The sequence below is a fragment of the Sminthopsis crassicaudata genome, chromosome 4 (assembly GCF_048593235.1).
Source record: "Sminthopsis crassicaudata isolate SCR6 chromosome 4, ASM4859323v1, whole genome shotgun sequence".
In the NCBI taxonomy this organism is placed as follows: domain Eukaryota; kingdom Metazoa; phylum Chordata; class Mammalia; order Dasyuromorphia; family Dasyuridae; genus Sminthopsis; species Sminthopsis crassicaudata.
In genome coordinates, this window is record NC_133620.1 from 373,861,416 (window position 1) to 373,880,216 (window position 18,801).

The window sequence follows — 18,801 nt, forward strand, 5'->3', positions numbered from 1 at the left end:
CTATTCCCATCCTAACATATTTCAAGTTATTTATAATTTGTTTAAATTGGTCACATTAACTTAAAAAAAATTTATATTTTATTTCCCCCCCAGCTATATGTAAAAAACAAATTTTTAACATTTGAGTTCCAGATCTTCTTCCTTCCTTCCCCCCGTCGTGTCATTGAGAATACACCAATTCGACAATGTTATAGATGTGTAGTCATGCAAAACATTTTCAAAAAGTGTCATGTTGTTAAAGAAAACAGACCAAAAAACAAAACAAAACAAACCCAACCAAACCTTCAAGAAAAATAAAGTTAAAAACAACAACAACAAAAAAACAACCCACACATCTGTACTCAAATACTATCAGTTCTTTCTCTGGCTTTAGATGCATCACCTCCCATAGCATAATTGCATTCCCTCACAATTACATATCACAATTTATTCAGTCATTCCTTAATTAATTGGCATCTCCATAATTTCTAATTCCTTCTCCCCAGAAAAGAGTTACTATAAATATATTTTGTACACATAGGTCCTTTCTCTTCCATTTTCCATATCTTTTGGGCTATAGACTCAGCAGTGGCATCGCTAGGTCAAATGACATACATGATTCCACAGGCCCTTTGACATAATTTCATACTGTTCCAAAGAATGGTTGAATCAGTTCACAACTCCACTAATATTGTATTAAAATCTCAATTTTTCCCATAAACTTCCCCTATATCCTCCTCCCTCTCTATCCTATTAGCAAATCTACAGGTATGTGCTAGTACTTTAGAATAGTTTTAATTTGCATTTCTCCAATTTACAATGAGTTAAAGCATTTTTCATATGGCCAAAGACAGTATGGTTACTTTATTGAAAACTGTTCATATCTTTTGATCATTTATCAGTTGATGAATGGCTCCTATTTTTATTTGACCCAGTTCTCCACGTAACTTTTAACAAAGTACCCTCCCCACGAAATTCCTCAAAAACCCAACCCTGTGTGGTTTCATGTCTCCTGATCACAGGAAAAATAGTTTTTTGGGTTTTTTTGCTGCTGCTAATTTTTATAGAGTTCAGTAAGTATATTGTCCTACTTTCTGGCCTTATAAAGGCTTCTCTGCAAAAATGTGTTTTAATGCACAATTAACATGTGGTCATCAAATCTCTATATGATCATTTCCTATTACAAAAAAAAAGATCACTTTAAACAGCTCTGCTGGAAGTTTTTCTTTATGTTAGGCTACAGTATGCTTCATTGTTAACTTTTATTTCCTGGCCTCAGTTTCACCTTCTGCTATATAGAATAAAGCAAATCACTTTTCCTCTCTCCCCCCCCCCCCCCCCCCCCCGGCTGGGGTTAAGTGACTTTCCCAGGGTCACACAGCTAGGAAGTGTTAAGTGTCTGAGACCAAATTTGAACGCGGGTCTCTCCTGAATTCAGGGCTGGTGCTCTATCCACTGCGCCACCTAGCTGCCCCGCAAATCACTTTTCCAAATAATAAATAATTTGACAGATATTTTGACGATTTCGTTATCTTTTCAACATTATTATTTCCTCCAATAGTACAAAAAAATAAGCCATCCTAGCCTAGTCTTCTTATTCTGTCCATGTCTTGTTCATAGTTTGCTAAAGGATATCTAATCAATGTATTAAGAAACATTCTTCCAGATATTTTAATATTCCATTGATACAAGCATAATGTCTGAGTTGTTCAGCTGTTATGTGTCTTGCTGTTGCAAGACTGGCCAATCTTGTTTCATGCTTGAATTGATTCATATTGATGTCTTCTATGTAACTATATGTGCATAAGTCAACATTGCTAATATGCTACAGCTTACTTAAACCCACTGTAGACTTTTCTGGATTTCCTGAGATAACAGCATTCTGTGGCTGAGAGAGAATATTGGGTTTGAAATGACAGGCTTTTCTATCAAAGAGCCATTTGTGACAACTGAAAGTACTGAACAATTTTTCACACAATTAGCAATTAAAATCAATAATCATTTAACAGGAACACATACAGAATTTAGTCATTTGTAGGAAATTCTTTCATTTATAGAAAAATGCTGACTGAGATTGCCTTAAGTTTGAAAAAGACAAAATCCAATAGAAAAAAACTCAGTAGCAAAATTCATAACTTCAAATATCTACATAGAAATGTCCAATATTTAGGCTGAATATATAAGATGTCAAAACTGATTTGAGCCCAATGAAAATAATGAGAATTTTAAAAAATATTTTTACCTCAGTAATATATTATATATGTAATACATATATAGAGATATATCTATTTTATATCTAGGTAATACATTATAACAGCAAAGGATAAGAAAAGTCTTTTTCTTATACAACTTTTTATTACCAAGTACAACTATATATATATATATAAGATTGCAGAATTTTAAAAATTAAAAAATTCCTGAAATTATACCTAAAGATAAGCCTACAAAAAATGTAGATGATGATCAAAATGTTGTCACTGTTTTAAAATGTTTTTACCAATGTGAACTGAATTGTTTTCTCTTTAGATCTACATATATTCTTTAGGTGCAGAATTTTATCCTTTTCTTGATGATTTGCATGCTCAACATCAGCATTCCTAATTTTTTGATTCACTATTTTTACAGCCTGAAAGGTAAATATGAATTCTTTGAGAATGAATTTCACTTATAACATTACCCTTTTTCTGCTTTTCCAAACATCTGCTGTTGATGTTATTTGATGTATAGCATGGTGAATATTTTTGATGGCAGATAAGTCAGGTAGGAAACTATTTATTATTTTATTATCTCCTCTAGTTTTAGCAAATGACCATTCAAAAGTTTTTGTTTTTAAATTAACAGGTCTTAAATATTGCAATGGTTCATTAATCTGAGGAAAAGATTTTGTATTTGGACATAAAATAAATGACTTGTACATTCTCACACAATGAAACCTGGATTACATGCAGTATTAGTAACTAATTGATAATGCTTTAAATATAATTTTACTATCCTTGCAATATTTCTCAACCACTGTGCTAAAATAACTTGAAAACAAGTCATCAAAATCAGCTTTAGCCATTCTATGCTTTGTTATGTCACCACTAAAGAACTTGAAATTATTATAAGCTCTCATAGCACAAGTATTTTAAGATTTCCTATAAAAAACAAAACAAAACCCAACACTGGTTTCAATTTTAAATTCCTTTTTAGATTACTTTAAAAAAATAAACAAAAAGTATTAGTGATTCTTAAGTCTTTAAGTTTAGGATGAGTTTTTCTTAGAAATATAAGTTCTGGAAGACATTGTTCCCAACCTTCTCCTTCCCCACCCCCCCAACTTCCATAAGCCTGTTTCATCTATATCAAAAATGTGTTGATCTGTGTATCTACCTTCTTTGACTATGTTCTTCAAGTACTTAGCTGGTACATCCTCATTTGTTCTGGCTACCTTCCAGTAATTTTAACATTATGCAATACTTTGATTTTTAAAGCAACAATCAAACCAACAAATGTTTGCATTTTTTTCTTCACTATCCATTCCATTTTCATTATCATTCATTTGCTTAAAATTAAGCTTTTGTCTGAATAGTAGCTCTGTGTAGAATAATGTGTTTTTGAGTGCAATCTTCAATCCATACAACTAAAAGATGCTCCATTTATGTAACTATAGCACTTATATTTTCTTGTAGGTTTTTGCAAACGACAACAGCCCTGCATTTTTCTTTTATTTTGGCTGCATGTTTTATAATATAGATCAGGCATTCCAACACATGCCATAGATTTAGGCATTCCAATATCTTGTCCTATTTTAGAATTTTACGAGAACCATAACATTTAATTATATCAAAGTTCTGTTTTAATGTAATAACAAGTGTCTTCTTTTTTGTGTGTTGGCAGTGTTTCCATCTGAAAAGAAAAAAAGAAGACTATTTTTTGAAAAAAATTCAATGAAAATTGTTGGTAGTAATATGGTAGACCACAGCATAACAAATCCACACATGAGGCAAATGCAGAAAGATGACATCCCTTGATCATGTTTATGTGCGTTAACTATTACATGGGATATTTTATATGTACTAAATCCAATTTTCTTATTAAAATTTGCATTAAATTACACCCTAGTTGCATATTATAGCTGAGATTCCTTTCAAGTATGGTTTGGACTTTGGTTATTGAAGTCCCTTTTAATTCTAAATTGTATGATTCTTATCTATAATAATACTGACAGATTTTTTGGTATGTGTAAAGCTTTCTGTTTTAAGCCTCATTTGATAATCACAAATCATTAGATAAGTCATCTTAATAACTTTACCAAGTAAGAAATCTTTTATAATCTCAATTTACATAGAAAAGTCATCTAGTTGGATAATCTTTCAGATTCAATTTTCATTCTCTTCCCAGTACTGCTCCTGACTTTATGGACTTTGCCAGCATGCTTTGGTAACAGGAGTCTGCTCACCCAGGAATATCCATCAGTTTGTGATCTTCTATAGCCTTCTGCCATGCTGATCCCTTTTCCTACCTCCCTCCCCAATTCCTTCTTAAAAAGGCAAAAATAAAAATAAAAAAAAAGTCTATGGTAAATGTGTATGAGGTAACATTTAAACCAAAATCTTCCTGATTCCACAAAGGATATCCTATTCATAGCTGGTAATTGTTATTTCAGCCTTTTCAGAAGTATCTAGATCTTCAAGACCCCATTTGGGGTTTTCTTGGCAAAGATATCAGAGTGACTTATCATTTCTTTCTGCAGCTCATTTTACAAATGTGGAAATTGAGACAAATAGGGTTAAAGGACTTGCCTAAAGTCACACAGTTAAGAAATATCTGAGGCCAGATTTGAATTCAGGAAGATGAGTCTTCCTAATTGCCAGCCCAGTGCTCTGTAAATCCACTATGCCAACTAGTTATCTTTTTTTTTTTAACTCCCCTTCTCAATGCCTTACTTTTTTGATTGTATTGATGAATTGAATAGGGTAAATTCATCCTGACTTTGCTTTTGCATTTCCTGAATTTGATACCATGATCCTGCAAGGGTATATTCTCCCTGCTTGTCTCTCCTATCCTTTTTTATGTATTATTGTCCCATATCAAGATCGAGGTCTTTTGAAGATTGTCTTTTTCCCCCCATTGTATTTGTTATCTCCAGCACTTAGAACAATTAGCACACAAATGCTTAATCAACAGCATACCATGTCTTTAATTGAATCAATTAAAAAAAAAAAAAAAGCAACAAATATGAAATCAAATTTCATACTTATTCTACTTTTTCCACCTGTTTGATCATGAACATTTAGTTGTTGTAGACTATCTGCAAAATCCTGCCTACTGTGACTTAATTTTTTATCAAGGAAACCCTAAACTTATGGGTAATAAGTTCAGCTATATTTTATTTTGAAATAGCTTTTAAAACATTTGTATACAGCTACCATGTTCTTTCCTAACTCCTCTTCTAGGCACACACAAAATGCTTACTTTTTAAACCTTCTACATTGTCTTTTTTTGGATATAATTCAATATAGCAATATCTACCTTAAAATGTGACATCTGGAACCCAACATAACCCTTTAGATGTGGTTTGAGCAGTATTGAAAACAGGATAATTCCAAGAATTTAAAATTACTTCAAAAGACCAACAATTTCATCAATGTGAGCAATTCTTCCAGAAGTAAACCCATCTATGCCTATGTTGGAAAATCTGACTATGGTTTTTCCTCTTTTAGCAAGGCAGCTAGGGTTAAGTAACAGGGTCATATAGCTAATAAGTGTCTGAGATTGAATTTCAACTCGGGTATTCTGATTCAGGGCCAGTGCTCTATCTACTGTACCATTTAGCTGGTTTCTTAAGTATGTTCTTTTACAGATCCTATATAATATGCTGGATGGGTTTGGAGGGAGGGAGGGTTCTTTCAGGTTTTTTTTCACAATGAGTGGATCAAAATGTGTATATGGTTTTAATCTTCATTTCTCTAATTATTACTGATTTGGGACATTTTAAACTTGGATTTCCTAAACTGAAAATTGATTATCCTTATCTCTACCATTTGTTTTATTGTTTGTATCTCTGACTACCTTCTGGGAAATGTCTTTTGTTCTTATAAACTGGAATAATTTTTTCATGTATCTTAGAAATGATATCTGTACTAGAGAAACTTTTTGCAAAAATTCAATACCCCCTGTTCCCCCAACTCAGTTAAATGTTTTCCTCCTAATTTTGGCTCTATTAGTTGTATGTGTAGGTATGTGTGCATGTGTGCACACGTGCAAAATTTTTAATGTTTTATAAATCAAAATTACCCTTTGATAATTTTGAGAAGAGAAGTTAAATGATTTCCTTGGATCACACATAGAATAAGTAGCAGTCACATCTCAAAATTAGTCTTTCTATCTCTTGTTTGGCCAAGAACTCTTTCTCATTGTAGCATCCAAAAGGAAATTTATTCCTTATCTCTAATTTTTTTTTTAATGGTGTAATCGCTTATATCTAATTCAAGTACCTATTTAGAGTTAATCACATATGGTTCAAGATGTGGTCTTTGGAATTACTGAACATTAGGCTACTTTTATTTTTTAACCAGTACCAAACTATTAGTTTCTTTTGCTCCCCACATTTTATATTTCTTGACCCCTTGTTCCCAAATATATATCTCCTTTACCCTCCTAACTCTGTGATAGAACTAGCATTTATTTCCAATGACTTCTTTCATCCAATCTACAACACTGGGAAAGTTCACCTAAAATAAGACAAAAATACCCTGTGACTTAAATAGCTTCAACTGTGGTGATGCTGCTTCCTAGTCATCCAGGGGCATAAAAGGTTCTAATCACATGGAATCTGGGCTTCTCAGAATTGATGGTCACATAAGACCACAGAGTCATCATACCTATGACAAGACATGTTTCAGAAGGAGAAAGGAGTAGGGAAAAGCCTACATAAAGAGAAGCTAAATGTCTTTATATCCTTTATTACAAATCTGTATTTCTATAAAGCATTTGAGTTATACTAATAGTACAACTGTGATTATTTTACAAAATTTGTAGTTATTTTAAATGAATTTATCTGTTCTTATTGGATTTGGTTCATAAATATACAGAAATGCTGGATTTTTTTTTAATATACTACAATTTTGCTGAAGTTATTCCTTCAATTAATTTTTTAGCTGACACTCTCTAGGGTTTTCTAAGTAAACCAAATTATCATTTGCAAAGAGCACCTAGTGCTTTTTATTTCTTTTTGCCACACTGCTTTAGGTAACATTTCCTTTTTTCTTTTAAACATATTTTTATTTTTATCATGATGTGTAAGAAAACTCAGACCAAAAGGGAAAAAAAATCATGAAAAAGAGAAAAAGAAAACCTAGACAACCAATAAAAAGGTAAATATTATATTTTATTCCGCATTTAAGTGTCCATAGTTCTCTCTCTAGATGTGGATGGCATTTTCTATCACAATAAAATTCAATTGGAATTGCCCTAAAAGTTTAATCCACATTTAAGTTTCCATAGTTCTCTTTCTGGAAGGGGATATTATTTTCCATCACAACAGTATCCCTATTCTATTGAAACTACCTTAAATCATGGCCTTACTGAGAAAAGCCAAGTCCATCATAGTAGATTATCACATAATCACAAACCCTTCACTCAGCATCAGTTCATGGAAATTATAGCTAACATTTCTAGCACTGTATCAAACAACAGTAGTGATAATATTTGTGCTTTATCTTTTATCTTATTGAAAATGCCTCTATTTTTATCCTATAACATATAATGTTGGCCCACTTGGTTTCACATGGATATTATAAATTTACTATATCAAAGAAAGGTCCCATTGTACAAGTTCAAAATATGCAATCAAATGCACTTTCTTCCAATTCAATTCTGAACCCAGTACACTAGTCATACTGCTTGTCCAAAACATATTTACACTAAGGAACCATATTACAGTCTGAACCACAGATACTACTCATCCACTTGTTTTTTCCTTTGTAGTTAATTGTGATCAAGGATCTCATTTAGAAGGTTTTACAATACTGTGGTACTTGATATATTTCATCAGTGCTTTGTCATACATGCAAAAAATATCTATAAAACCTCACCATCTATAGGGAATCCTTCTTTTATTTGGACTATACTGAAAGTTGCTCTGTTAGAAACAGCCATCTTTGTGGTTATTTTCAAGGAATCGTATATGACTGAATATATGCACTAGAAGTGCATGATGGGAGGAAAGTCTTCAAAGGTGGTCATAGTATCAAGATTTCTAGAGCTAGAAGTCAATATTGGATACCATCTAATGAAAACTCTCATTTTTTGAGAAAGGAAACATGAGACCCAGGGAAGAGAAGTTAAATGATTTGCTCACACACAGAATAAGTAGCAGTCACATCTCAAAATTAGGCCCTCTAACTACAAATCTAACAGTACTCTCTCATACCATGCTATACAAATTTTGGTCTATTGAATCAATTGCTTTATTATGGTAAATAAACAATAAATACAATATATGTTATCTTGCTTTTCAGTTAATTATAAGTGTATGGTTTGGTATCTATTATTATTTGTGAAAGTCTTTCTTTTCTCTAACTTTCATCAAGAATGCCCTCAGTACATGTAACTACTATTTTAATAAAGTATAAATATGGGTGGAGATGGGTAAATAAATATTGGTCAAGAATTGCTGTAATTTTCTGAATTCCCCTCTTTGAGTAATAATAAAGATGGTGACATTATGCAAGCATTCAATATCCTCTTCTCTTTAAGATATCTTGTGAATCTGAGGCAGTTAGGTGACGTAGTGGATAAAGCACCAGCCTTGAAGTCAGGAGGATCTCAGTTCAAATTTGATCTTAGACACTTAACACTTCCTAGCTGTGGGACCCTAGGCAAGTAACTTAACCCTAATTATCTCAGAGAGAAAAAAAAAAAAAAAAAAAGATATCTTGTGAATCAATACTTGTAGACATTATACTCCTATTAATAAATCCTGATATTATAATACTTTTTTTGGTCAGCCACTATTAGCACATGAATTTTCACTTTAAAAAACCCTACTCAAATAAACTCTTGTTAGGTATTTTCCATTTTTTGCATTTGTAGTTGATGTTTTAAATTTAAGCCTAAGACTTTTATTAATAACCACAAATCCTCAATCCAGTAACATCCAATCTATTTTAATACCAATATTCTTTGAATTATCTTACTAAAATATGAGTAAACCTGGGGGGAAGAGGAAATCTTCCTCCAATATTTCATACAGGTAGAAATTAGAATACTTCAGAAATTCTTGAGATGTTGAAGATACTTAAGAAATAGTATTTGATTAGAAATATATGAAAACTTTGGTACTGAAAAACAAAGGGCCAATTGTATTTGCTTAAGGAAATCAGTGACAAAAGTCAAGTCAGATTCTCTTAGAAGCAGAATAAATCTTTATTTATTTATTCATTTATCTATCTATCTATCTATCTATCTATCTATCTATCTATCTATCTATCTATCTATCTATCTATTTGTTTGTTTTTTGCTGAGGCAGTTGGGATTAAGTGACTTGTCCAGGGTTACACAGTTAGGAAGGGTTAAGTATCTTGAGACCAGATTTGAATTCAGGTCTTCCTAACTTCAGGGCTGCTCTGTCCACTGCACCACGTAGCAGCCCCAAAGCAGAATGAATTTCAAATGAATCTAGACTAAATCTTTTCTACTTAAAATCAGAAATTCAGTTTCTACATGTTAAAGGCACACAAATGATAAATTATGGATTTTAAAGAAAGGATGGATTACTTATACTTGAATATCTACATACAAACATTTGCATTCTCTTAGATATTTTTACTATTTCTCCATTTTTATGTCTCTTGATGTCTATGGTGATCATACACAAAATATTTCAAGTGTTTTCTGAAGGTTTTTTCCTTTTCTTTTTCCTGAAGACTTTAAACAGACAGCTTTTCAGGAAAAATCATGGGATTTCTGAGTGAAGATTCAATATGGTTCAATAATTCAGGGTTTAAATGTACTTCTACCATAATAAATTCATAGAGTTCACATTTGTATTATACAGAGTTTTAAAATACTAACCTTGTAAAGTAGGTATTATAAATTATTTTTACTCTTCATTATAAGGAAGAAGAAACAGACTCAGAGAAGTTAAATGACTTGGTCAAAGTGACTTAGTGTTAGGCCTGTGACTGCAATCTATGAGTTTTGATTCCTAGTGAAATGCTTTTTCCATTAAACAAGATACTAAGTTCACTTATGTGATGTAGTAATTAGCCAGGTCACCAAAAGTACCAAGGTAAAATTTTGCATTTTGTCTTGGAGACAATAGAGAATTAATGAGGGTTCCTAAGCAGGGAGTGATATGGTTAGACTTATGCTTTATTCTTATTTTGGGTAACTATGTAGAGTTTGTTAAGGAGGAAACTTAACAGAGATAAGGAAGTTTGAAAGACAGGAAAGTTAAAAGACAAAGAAAATCAAGTTTGTCTTAGTTAAGGTAAGTTTTGAGTTATCATTGAGGCATCCATCAAGTAATCAATAAACCTAATACTGGAATTGAGATTTCAGTTGAATATATAGATTTGAAAGTTATCAGAGTAGAGGTGACAAATGAAACCATAAAAGATGAGAAGGAAAATGTATAAGAGAAGAGGGTTGAGTATAAAACCATGGAAGAAGCCATAGAGGCAGAGGTATGATCATCATCTGGCAAAGGAGATTGAGAATGGAACATACAGGAGGGTCTGACAAGAAATGATACTTTTTCTTCCAAATGATATAAAGAATTCAGAAGCATTTTATTGAGTATCTCTTTCTCCTTTCAAGTACTCTGCATTTTACTTGAATTGACTCATTATCTCCTATTCTCACCATACTCTTTTTCATTTTCTCACCTTTGCACATAACATTCTATTTCTTTGAAATGGAGAATTTTGGTCTCAACTTGGATGCTATGTCTTCCATGAAGCCCAATTTTCTTCCCCTCCCCCCGGCTGGGGTTAAGTGACTTGCCCAGGGTCAGACAGCTAGGAAGTATTAAGTGTCTGAGACCACATTTGAACTCTGGTCCTCCTGAATTCAAGGCTGGTGCTCTATCCATTGCACCACCTAGCTGCTCGAAGCCCAATTTTCTAAACTGAATGTGATTTTTCTCATTCTTTTTGACAGTTATTGTAATATCTCCTTGAAGCTTTACTTAATTAGCCTTATATTTGTACATGTATTCTGTGTCAAGGATCCTTGATAATTTAGCAATTAAAACAAAGCATGTCAACCTCATCCCTATGATACAATGGAAGAAATATTTGTTTGATCTAATTTATCGTATTCCTTTTGAATTGGAAAAAAAAAATTTTTTTTAAAAGGCTAAATAGATGTACATGAGTTTCGATGAGAAAACTGGTGATTTAAAAGCTAGGGGACCTTTCAATGGATTGTTTATTTAAAAAAAATTTTTTTGACATCCATTGCATATAGTCTTTGACATCTTAAAACTATTCAAGAGGAAAAAAAAACATCTATAAAGGGTTGTTGGGAGTTGATTGCTGTCCTTTTTTGAAGAGAACCAAATTGACACCACTGTTTTGGGATCAAGGTAGTGTGCCCCACTGTGGCTGATCTGATCAAATGAGCTTTGAAGTATCTAGCATAGGTTGGACACATTTAAGAGAAATGTTATCTATCAGCAGAGAAAGAGCTTGACCACATAGAAAGAATAGTAAGGAGAAGATAAAAGCAAGAAGTTTTACTTATATCCAAGAAATACCAAGTAGTTTTCAGCAAAATAAAAAAAATCAACTACTTACCAACATGAATAGGGGCTGGGAATAATCCATATTCATGTTCTCCAGGAGTATACTCCAGTTTCTCTTTCTTTAACTGTATCAGTCTGCTCTTTGGGCTAAGAAGGAAAATAAGAAAAAAGGTAAATCAGAGAGAGGCAGTTTCCTTTCTTGAATAAACACTTATCTGTTTAGTTAATGAAAGCAAGAATGTAAATCAATATCTTAGAGTATAACTATAAATTTGTCCTTCTATCTAGGTAGGAGTGTTTTACTTCTTAATTAGAAAAATAATAACTTTAATCAACATTCTTGGAAATTAAAATTCTTAGAACATTCCTAATTTCAAGTCTATACTAGTCTCTCATTTCTTAATGCTGGATAAATGATTAGGCTCTGACAATTATTCCTACTTTTAGCTCTCCTCACTGTGACAGAAATGCGAAAGAGAAAAGGGGAATAGAAGACTGTAGGATCACAGAAAACTGAAGAATTACTTAATCCAATCTCCTCATTTTACAGAAAGGGAAATTAAGACACCCCCCCCCCCCAAAGTAACTTGTCTAAATTCAAATATGTAGAAAACAAGCAGTGCTGAAATTCTAACACAGAGCCACGGACTACAGATTTATCACTGTTTCCATTGTACTATGAAAAGGAAATTAGGATATTTGTTAGTTCATTCCAATTTTACTTTAGCCTAGAAATGGCTTAAAGGCAACTCCATAATTAGGGTTAATCACATGTATTTTGCAGCTTAAATTTCTAACTCAAAATGTCTTCTTTAATTAACAAATCAAAATAACAAAATTCTATTTGAGACAAATTGGTAACTAATTTTCCACTTACAGATGAGTAAATTAAGACTCAGAGAAATTAAGTGATTTGTTCAAAGCAATACAAAAATAAAAGAACCAAGCTCTTCATACTTAGGCCTCACCATTAATCATGGAACCTCAGAATAGGAAAATTCCTTTGATGTTATTGAGTTTAATTTCTTTATTTTGCAGACCAAAAGATTAAGGTCCAATGAGGATAGGTTTCATTACTTTCTACCTAGCTACTTTACTAGATTTCATTTTGTAACTCATTCCTCCTCAATACTCCCTGTATTTGAGGCTCCTCCTTCCCTTTGCCTGGAAAAAATGGAGAATAGAAATTAAAAGATTCCTCCCAAGTCATCCATCATTTAAGGAGGGCTCTCTGAGAATGCCTCTCATTTCCTACCTAGATAATTTCCTTGACTTCATAATCAATAGAATTCAACATTCTACAAAATGAAAACAATTGAAACTTTCCACTTCTTCATATCATTTACCCCTTTGGCTATAGTTTAGCTGGGTAAACCTCCCTTCCTGTTTCTTCCCTCTCCACCTCCACAGTTTTTCACTTTCTTTTTATAGGAACTCACTAATGGTAAGGATTATTTTGTCTAGCTTTGTGTCCTTAGTGCTTAGCACTTGCCTGGCATGTTAAAGACACTTAGTAAATCTTTACTGACTTTGATACTTTGACACTGGATTCTATTGTGTAACATCACACAATGGGTTATTAGCAAAACATGGATTGGAATTAGGTCTTCTAACTCTTAGGTTCATGCTTTTTCCATAACAATATGCTGCTTCATTTTACAACAGAAAATTGTGTATAGTTCTAAAAAATTATTTCATGCTGACCTGAATTAACATAGTGGTGACCATTTATAAAAGGCTAACATTCTCAGAAAGGGTTTTAAATGCCAGAAATAAATGTCAGTATATAATTTGAATTCTTTAGCTGAAGACAGATTAAAGAAAAGGGAAGAAAAACAGTTTATATTTTTGCTAAGTATTTCTAAAGTCTTTATTTCTCATTTTATATTACTAAATAATCCATTCAGAACAATATAAATTGAAGCAGAGAATGAACTATTTATGCAAACTTTAATTACAAGCCATTTTTATTACCTTTTTCATTTTGAAAGTTCATTCTATTAAGATTTATCATCCAATACCAGAATCAAGTAGCAGTTATTTATTGGTGCCAATTCTCCTTCCATTCTTGAGGATTTTAGTAACTGGCTGATAAAATTCTCCACTACAAATTCAATCTTTCTACTAGAGGAATTGATGTTATTAAGTTGCCCTCAATGAATTCAAGTCACATGGTTCAAGTGAATTATATCCTCAGACCCATGGGCCTGACAAGAATGGGAAAATGTGACTGGTGAGACACAGTCAATGATATCTGAAAGATCAATGAAAATGGGAAATATTGGAGAAAAGTATGTATTGTTTCAGTGATAAGAGAATGTAAATGAATGCTCAGTGACCTTCTGACTTCAACTTCTGGTACAATTCTAGAATGGAGCATTAAAGGGATAGCTAAGGGTAATAACAATAATAAAAATAACTAGCATTTATATAGTCTTTAAGGCTTGCAGAGTGCTATATGCATATTCATTTAATTCTCATAAAAATTTATGAGATAGGTATCATTACTATTATCTTCACTTTATAGAGAAGGAAACAGGCAAATTGCTCAGTATCAGAGGTGATTACAAGAGTTAGCATGGCATCATGAAGAACAAGTCATGGGAAGACTTTTCTCTTTTGACAGGGTTACTAATAAAATGGTGGATGAATGACTATTGGAGATATAAAAATTTGAGATTTAGAAAGGATTTTAAGGCTTACCTAATCCAATTCATAAACAAAAGGAATCCCTGCTATATAATATACTCAACAAGTAGCCTTCCATTCTTTGCTTCTATGTACAATAAGGAAAACTACAAACTCTGAAGTCAGGTCTTTCCAGTTTCAGAGATATCATTTGCTAGAAATTTTTTCCAGACATGAATCCTAAATTTACTTTTTTGCTGTTTTTAGTCATTGCTCCTTGTTCCACCCTCGGGGATCAAATGTACTAATTCTAATCTGTCCTCCCTAAGAAAGCCCTTCAAATAATTGAAAACATTTACTTTGTGGTTCTAGAATTCTGGAGAAAAATTCAGAATTATGTTCAAAGGGCAACAAAACTGCATACCCTATGCTTGAACAATACTTGCTGCTAGTTCCCGAATTCTAAAGAGGTAAAAGAAAAAGAGAAAGGATTTATATATACAAAATTTTCTAAAACAGCTCTTTTTAAGGTGGCAAATAATTTGAAATTGAAGGGATATCCATCAGCAAAGATATGCCTGAACAAGTTATAATACATGATTGGAATATTACTATGCTGTAAGAAATGACAGGAATGATGGATCAAAAAAAATCCTGGAAAGACATGTGCACTAATGCAAAATGAAACAAGTACAACCAAAAGAACACTAACAGCAGTACAATTCCAAAAGATTCATAATGAAAAATGCTATCTACTTCCTAAGAGAACTGATGAACTTTAAGCATAGATTGAAACATAATTTTTTCCACTTTATTTTTCTTGCTTTTGTGTGTGTGTTTATATATATGCACATGCATATATATGGAAAAATATGGAAAAAAAGGAAATATTTAATCCTAACAAATAAAAATATAATAAAACTTTTTTTAAAAAAGAAAAAACATTCTGCTATCAGGATTATTCCCTTCTTTAGAATAAATATCCCCCACCCTCTGGGTTGGAGTAAAATTTTGGTTATTTTCCAGCTTATCACTGTTATTTAAAGAAAAAAAATCTACTTTTTTTTCAATCAACAACAATTTATCTTCTTTCTCTCCCACTTCCTTAGTTTTCATTAATGAGACAGAAAACTCCTGCTACAAACATATATGATATTAAGGAAAATCCCCAAACAGGCTATGTCTAAAAACAAATATTTTATTCTTAACTCTTAAGTCTACCACCTCTTTATTAGCATATTTTCTCATGAATTCTCTACAACTGTGGTTGATCATTATACTGATAAGTATTTTCCCCCTCACTTGTGTCTTATTTTCCCAAATATATGTAAAGACAATTTTCAAAATTCATTTTTGTAAGACTTTGGGTTCCAAATTTTCTCCCTCCTTTCTAAGACAGTAAGCAATTTGACATAGCAATTCTTTTAGATTTATTTCCATACTTGTCATATGAAAAAAAAAATTGAACCAAAAGGAAAAAAAACTTTAAGAAAAAAAAAAAGATGAAAATACTATATTTCAATCCACATTCAAGCTCCATAGTTCTCTCTCTCTCTGGATGCAGATGGCATTTTTCCATCTCAATTCTATCAGAATTGCCTTGAATCACTGCATTGTTGAGAAGAGCCAAGTACATCACAATTGTTCATCACATAATTTTGTTGCTATTATGTACAATGTTCTTCTGGTTCGTTCACTTTATTCGGCCTAACTAATAAGTTTTTAATGCTTTCTAAATTGTTTTGAATTTATAGCTGTCACTGTTCACCTCACCTTATCAGTTCATGTGAGTCTTTTTATGTGAACTTGTTTCTCTGAAACTATCCACTTCATTTCTTACAGCACAACAATATTCCAAGAACATTTATATACCACAATTACTCTGCCATTTCCCAAATGGTGGGCCTTCCCTCAGTTTTCAATTCTTTAGTACTACAAGATAAGCTGCTAGAAACCTTTTTTTGGTACATCTTTACTTAGATGTTTTTGCTTAAGAAAAAGTAGGAAAAAAAAAAAAAAAAAAAAAGCAAAATCTTTTTCCATCTCTTCCTGGATCACTGCCTTGTTTTGGCAGAGGGGCTTGTGGAACTCAATGAAACTATGAGCTATGCTAGCAGGTTACACAAAACTTACAGAGTGTGAAAAGTTCTGACAAAAGGCCATCCACTGGAGAAGGAAACAGCATATTACTCTGGTATTTTTGCTGTGGAATCATAGAGTGGCAAATGATAATGACTGAACAACAACAAATCCCTCCCTTACTCTGCATTCTTATTTATTTCTCCCCATCTCCTATCTTTTCTTTCCTGTCTATCTTCCCTATTGAGTGAATTGTATTTCTCTTTTCATATTATTCTCTCCTTTAACCTGTTCAGATTACAGTGAAGTTCAAATATGACGTACTGCCCAATCCCTTCCTTTCTTAATTGTACAAACTTCTACCTGATTACATAAGATATTTTTTCTCCATAATTCCTCAAGCTATGCTACTTGTAAAAAATAGGACTGTAATTCTTAAAGATCACATAAATATTATCAATGTCATCACCTTATACTTCCAAAACTGATTATAAAAAAAAAACAAAAAAACAAATCCCAGCATAAGACATGTGTCCCTACTGAATTTCTGCCTGAACTTTATATCTAGTCTGATGTGTATGCTTTAGCTCATGGCCTTCTTCTTCCTTTTAATGTTATCTTCTTGATCTTTCTTGATCTAAATCTCTCACTATCCCAATGTTACCCTTCCATAATTAATTAGCCCAAAAGAAAAGCAAGATGCACAAAGTTAGAGTATCCATCCCAAATGTTCCTATGGACTATCTTGGTTCGACCTGTGGCAGAGCATTCCAAGCTTGTATTGGTCTGATTATCCATAGCTGGACATACTAACTAGACTCATAATATAGTGATGTCACGTTGGACTTCTTTGAGAATAAAGAACACCAGCCACCCAATCCAACAGGGAATTTTTCCTTGTCTAAATTCTTAAACTACCGTCTGAATCATATAATCTAAGAGTTCACCTTATACAATGACATAAACATGAGTCTACTTTCTAGCATTCTTTAAACAATAAATGCTCTTTGTATCTTATTATTAAAGGTTTATAAAGCAAAGCTTCACTTTTTGAAAGAGACAGAGTTCACAAAGCATTACTTATTTTTCTGCTTCCTGTCCCATAACTGATTATTTCTTTTTAGGTGAATCCTCTCCTCTTACCTCCCCACTTTTTTCCCCCCACTGAAGAGTTCAGGATTAGCTAATCAATAGATATAAATGCAATAATTTATGTTGAACTTAAAGCTGAACTTGGGTGCAAAGCATAGGGCTTAATTCCTTTTCCTTCTAGATCTTGCTCTTAAGAACAGGTTTCTGAGATAATACACAGGGAGTTTGTCTAAATCAGCTTAAGAGCTTGGCCTCTGAGTTAGATGGGAAAAAAATGACCTTTGGGAAGGCAAAAGGAACAATTACAACTTTGTTATGACAGGAGACACTGCCAGGGGAGTGATTTTATCACATTAAAATGTCAAACTATTTCAAAAATGCCTGATTTTTTGCTGTTTTCAAGTTTTCACATTATTTCAAAATCCCTAGACATTATCCCTCATTCTCTCTTCCTTTTACACAGTCTTTAACAATAATGTGATGCTTCTAACCTGTCCAAGAGAACCATTTTATGTATCCTTCTTCAGTAAACTGCACATTCCTTATCTACTAGTTCTTTTTTGATTAGTTTCTAATGTATCCAAGTCTATCCTATCCCTAAAAATTCTTTACTAGACGTTATCTTGCCTTCATTATTTCATATTCTGTCCCTTCATATTGTTTTATATCTCCCTTTCCATTTCTAAGTCAAACTCCTAGAAAAAGTTATCTGTATTTTTTACTTATACCCTTCTTCTTTTACAGCTCAAACTTTTGCAGTATGGATTCTGACCACCACTCAATTCAAACTGCTTTCTCCACAGTTATCAAAGATCTTTTAATTATCAAATCTAAAGGACTTTCCCCAACCCTCATACTTCTTTTAAGAAATTATCTTCTTCAATGAACTTTTGTACCTCCTTTTCCATTTGGCCAGTTTGACTTTTTAAGGAGTTTTTTTCTTTAGTTAAATTCAGCCTTATTTTCCCCATTGGGGTAATTCTGCTTTTCAAAGAATTTTTCTCTTTTGCCATTTGGCCTATTCTGTTTTTTGAGATGTTATTTTCTTCAGTTCTTTTTTTTTTTTTTTTTTTTTTGGGTGCTTCCTTTCACCAATCTGTTGACTTTCCTCCCCAGGATTTCCCTGTATCATTCCCATTTCTCTTCCCAATTTTTCCTCTACTTCTCTCAGTTAATTTTAAAAATCCTTTTTGAGCTTTTCCATGACCTGAAACCAATGTGAGGCCTTTGGATCTAGGAGTTTTGACTTTGTTGCCTCCTCAGAGTGTGTTTTTAGATCTTCCTTGTAA

General features: G+C 32.6%; 1 protein-coding gene across 1 annotated transcript in view; it reads right to left on the minus strand.

Annotated features, from left to right (window-relative positions):
- ASH1L (ASH1 like histone lysine methyltransferase) overlaps window positions 1-18,801 on the minus strand; it is a 128,522-nt gene that overhangs the window by 67,339 nt on the left and 42,382 nt on the right. The window contains exon 5 of the mRNA XM_074262220.1: window positions 11,766-11,860. Coding sequence (XP_074118321.1) covers window positions 11,766-11,860 — 95 coding nt within the window. The remainder of the gene's footprint in view (window positions 1-11,765; window positions 11,861-18,801) is intronic.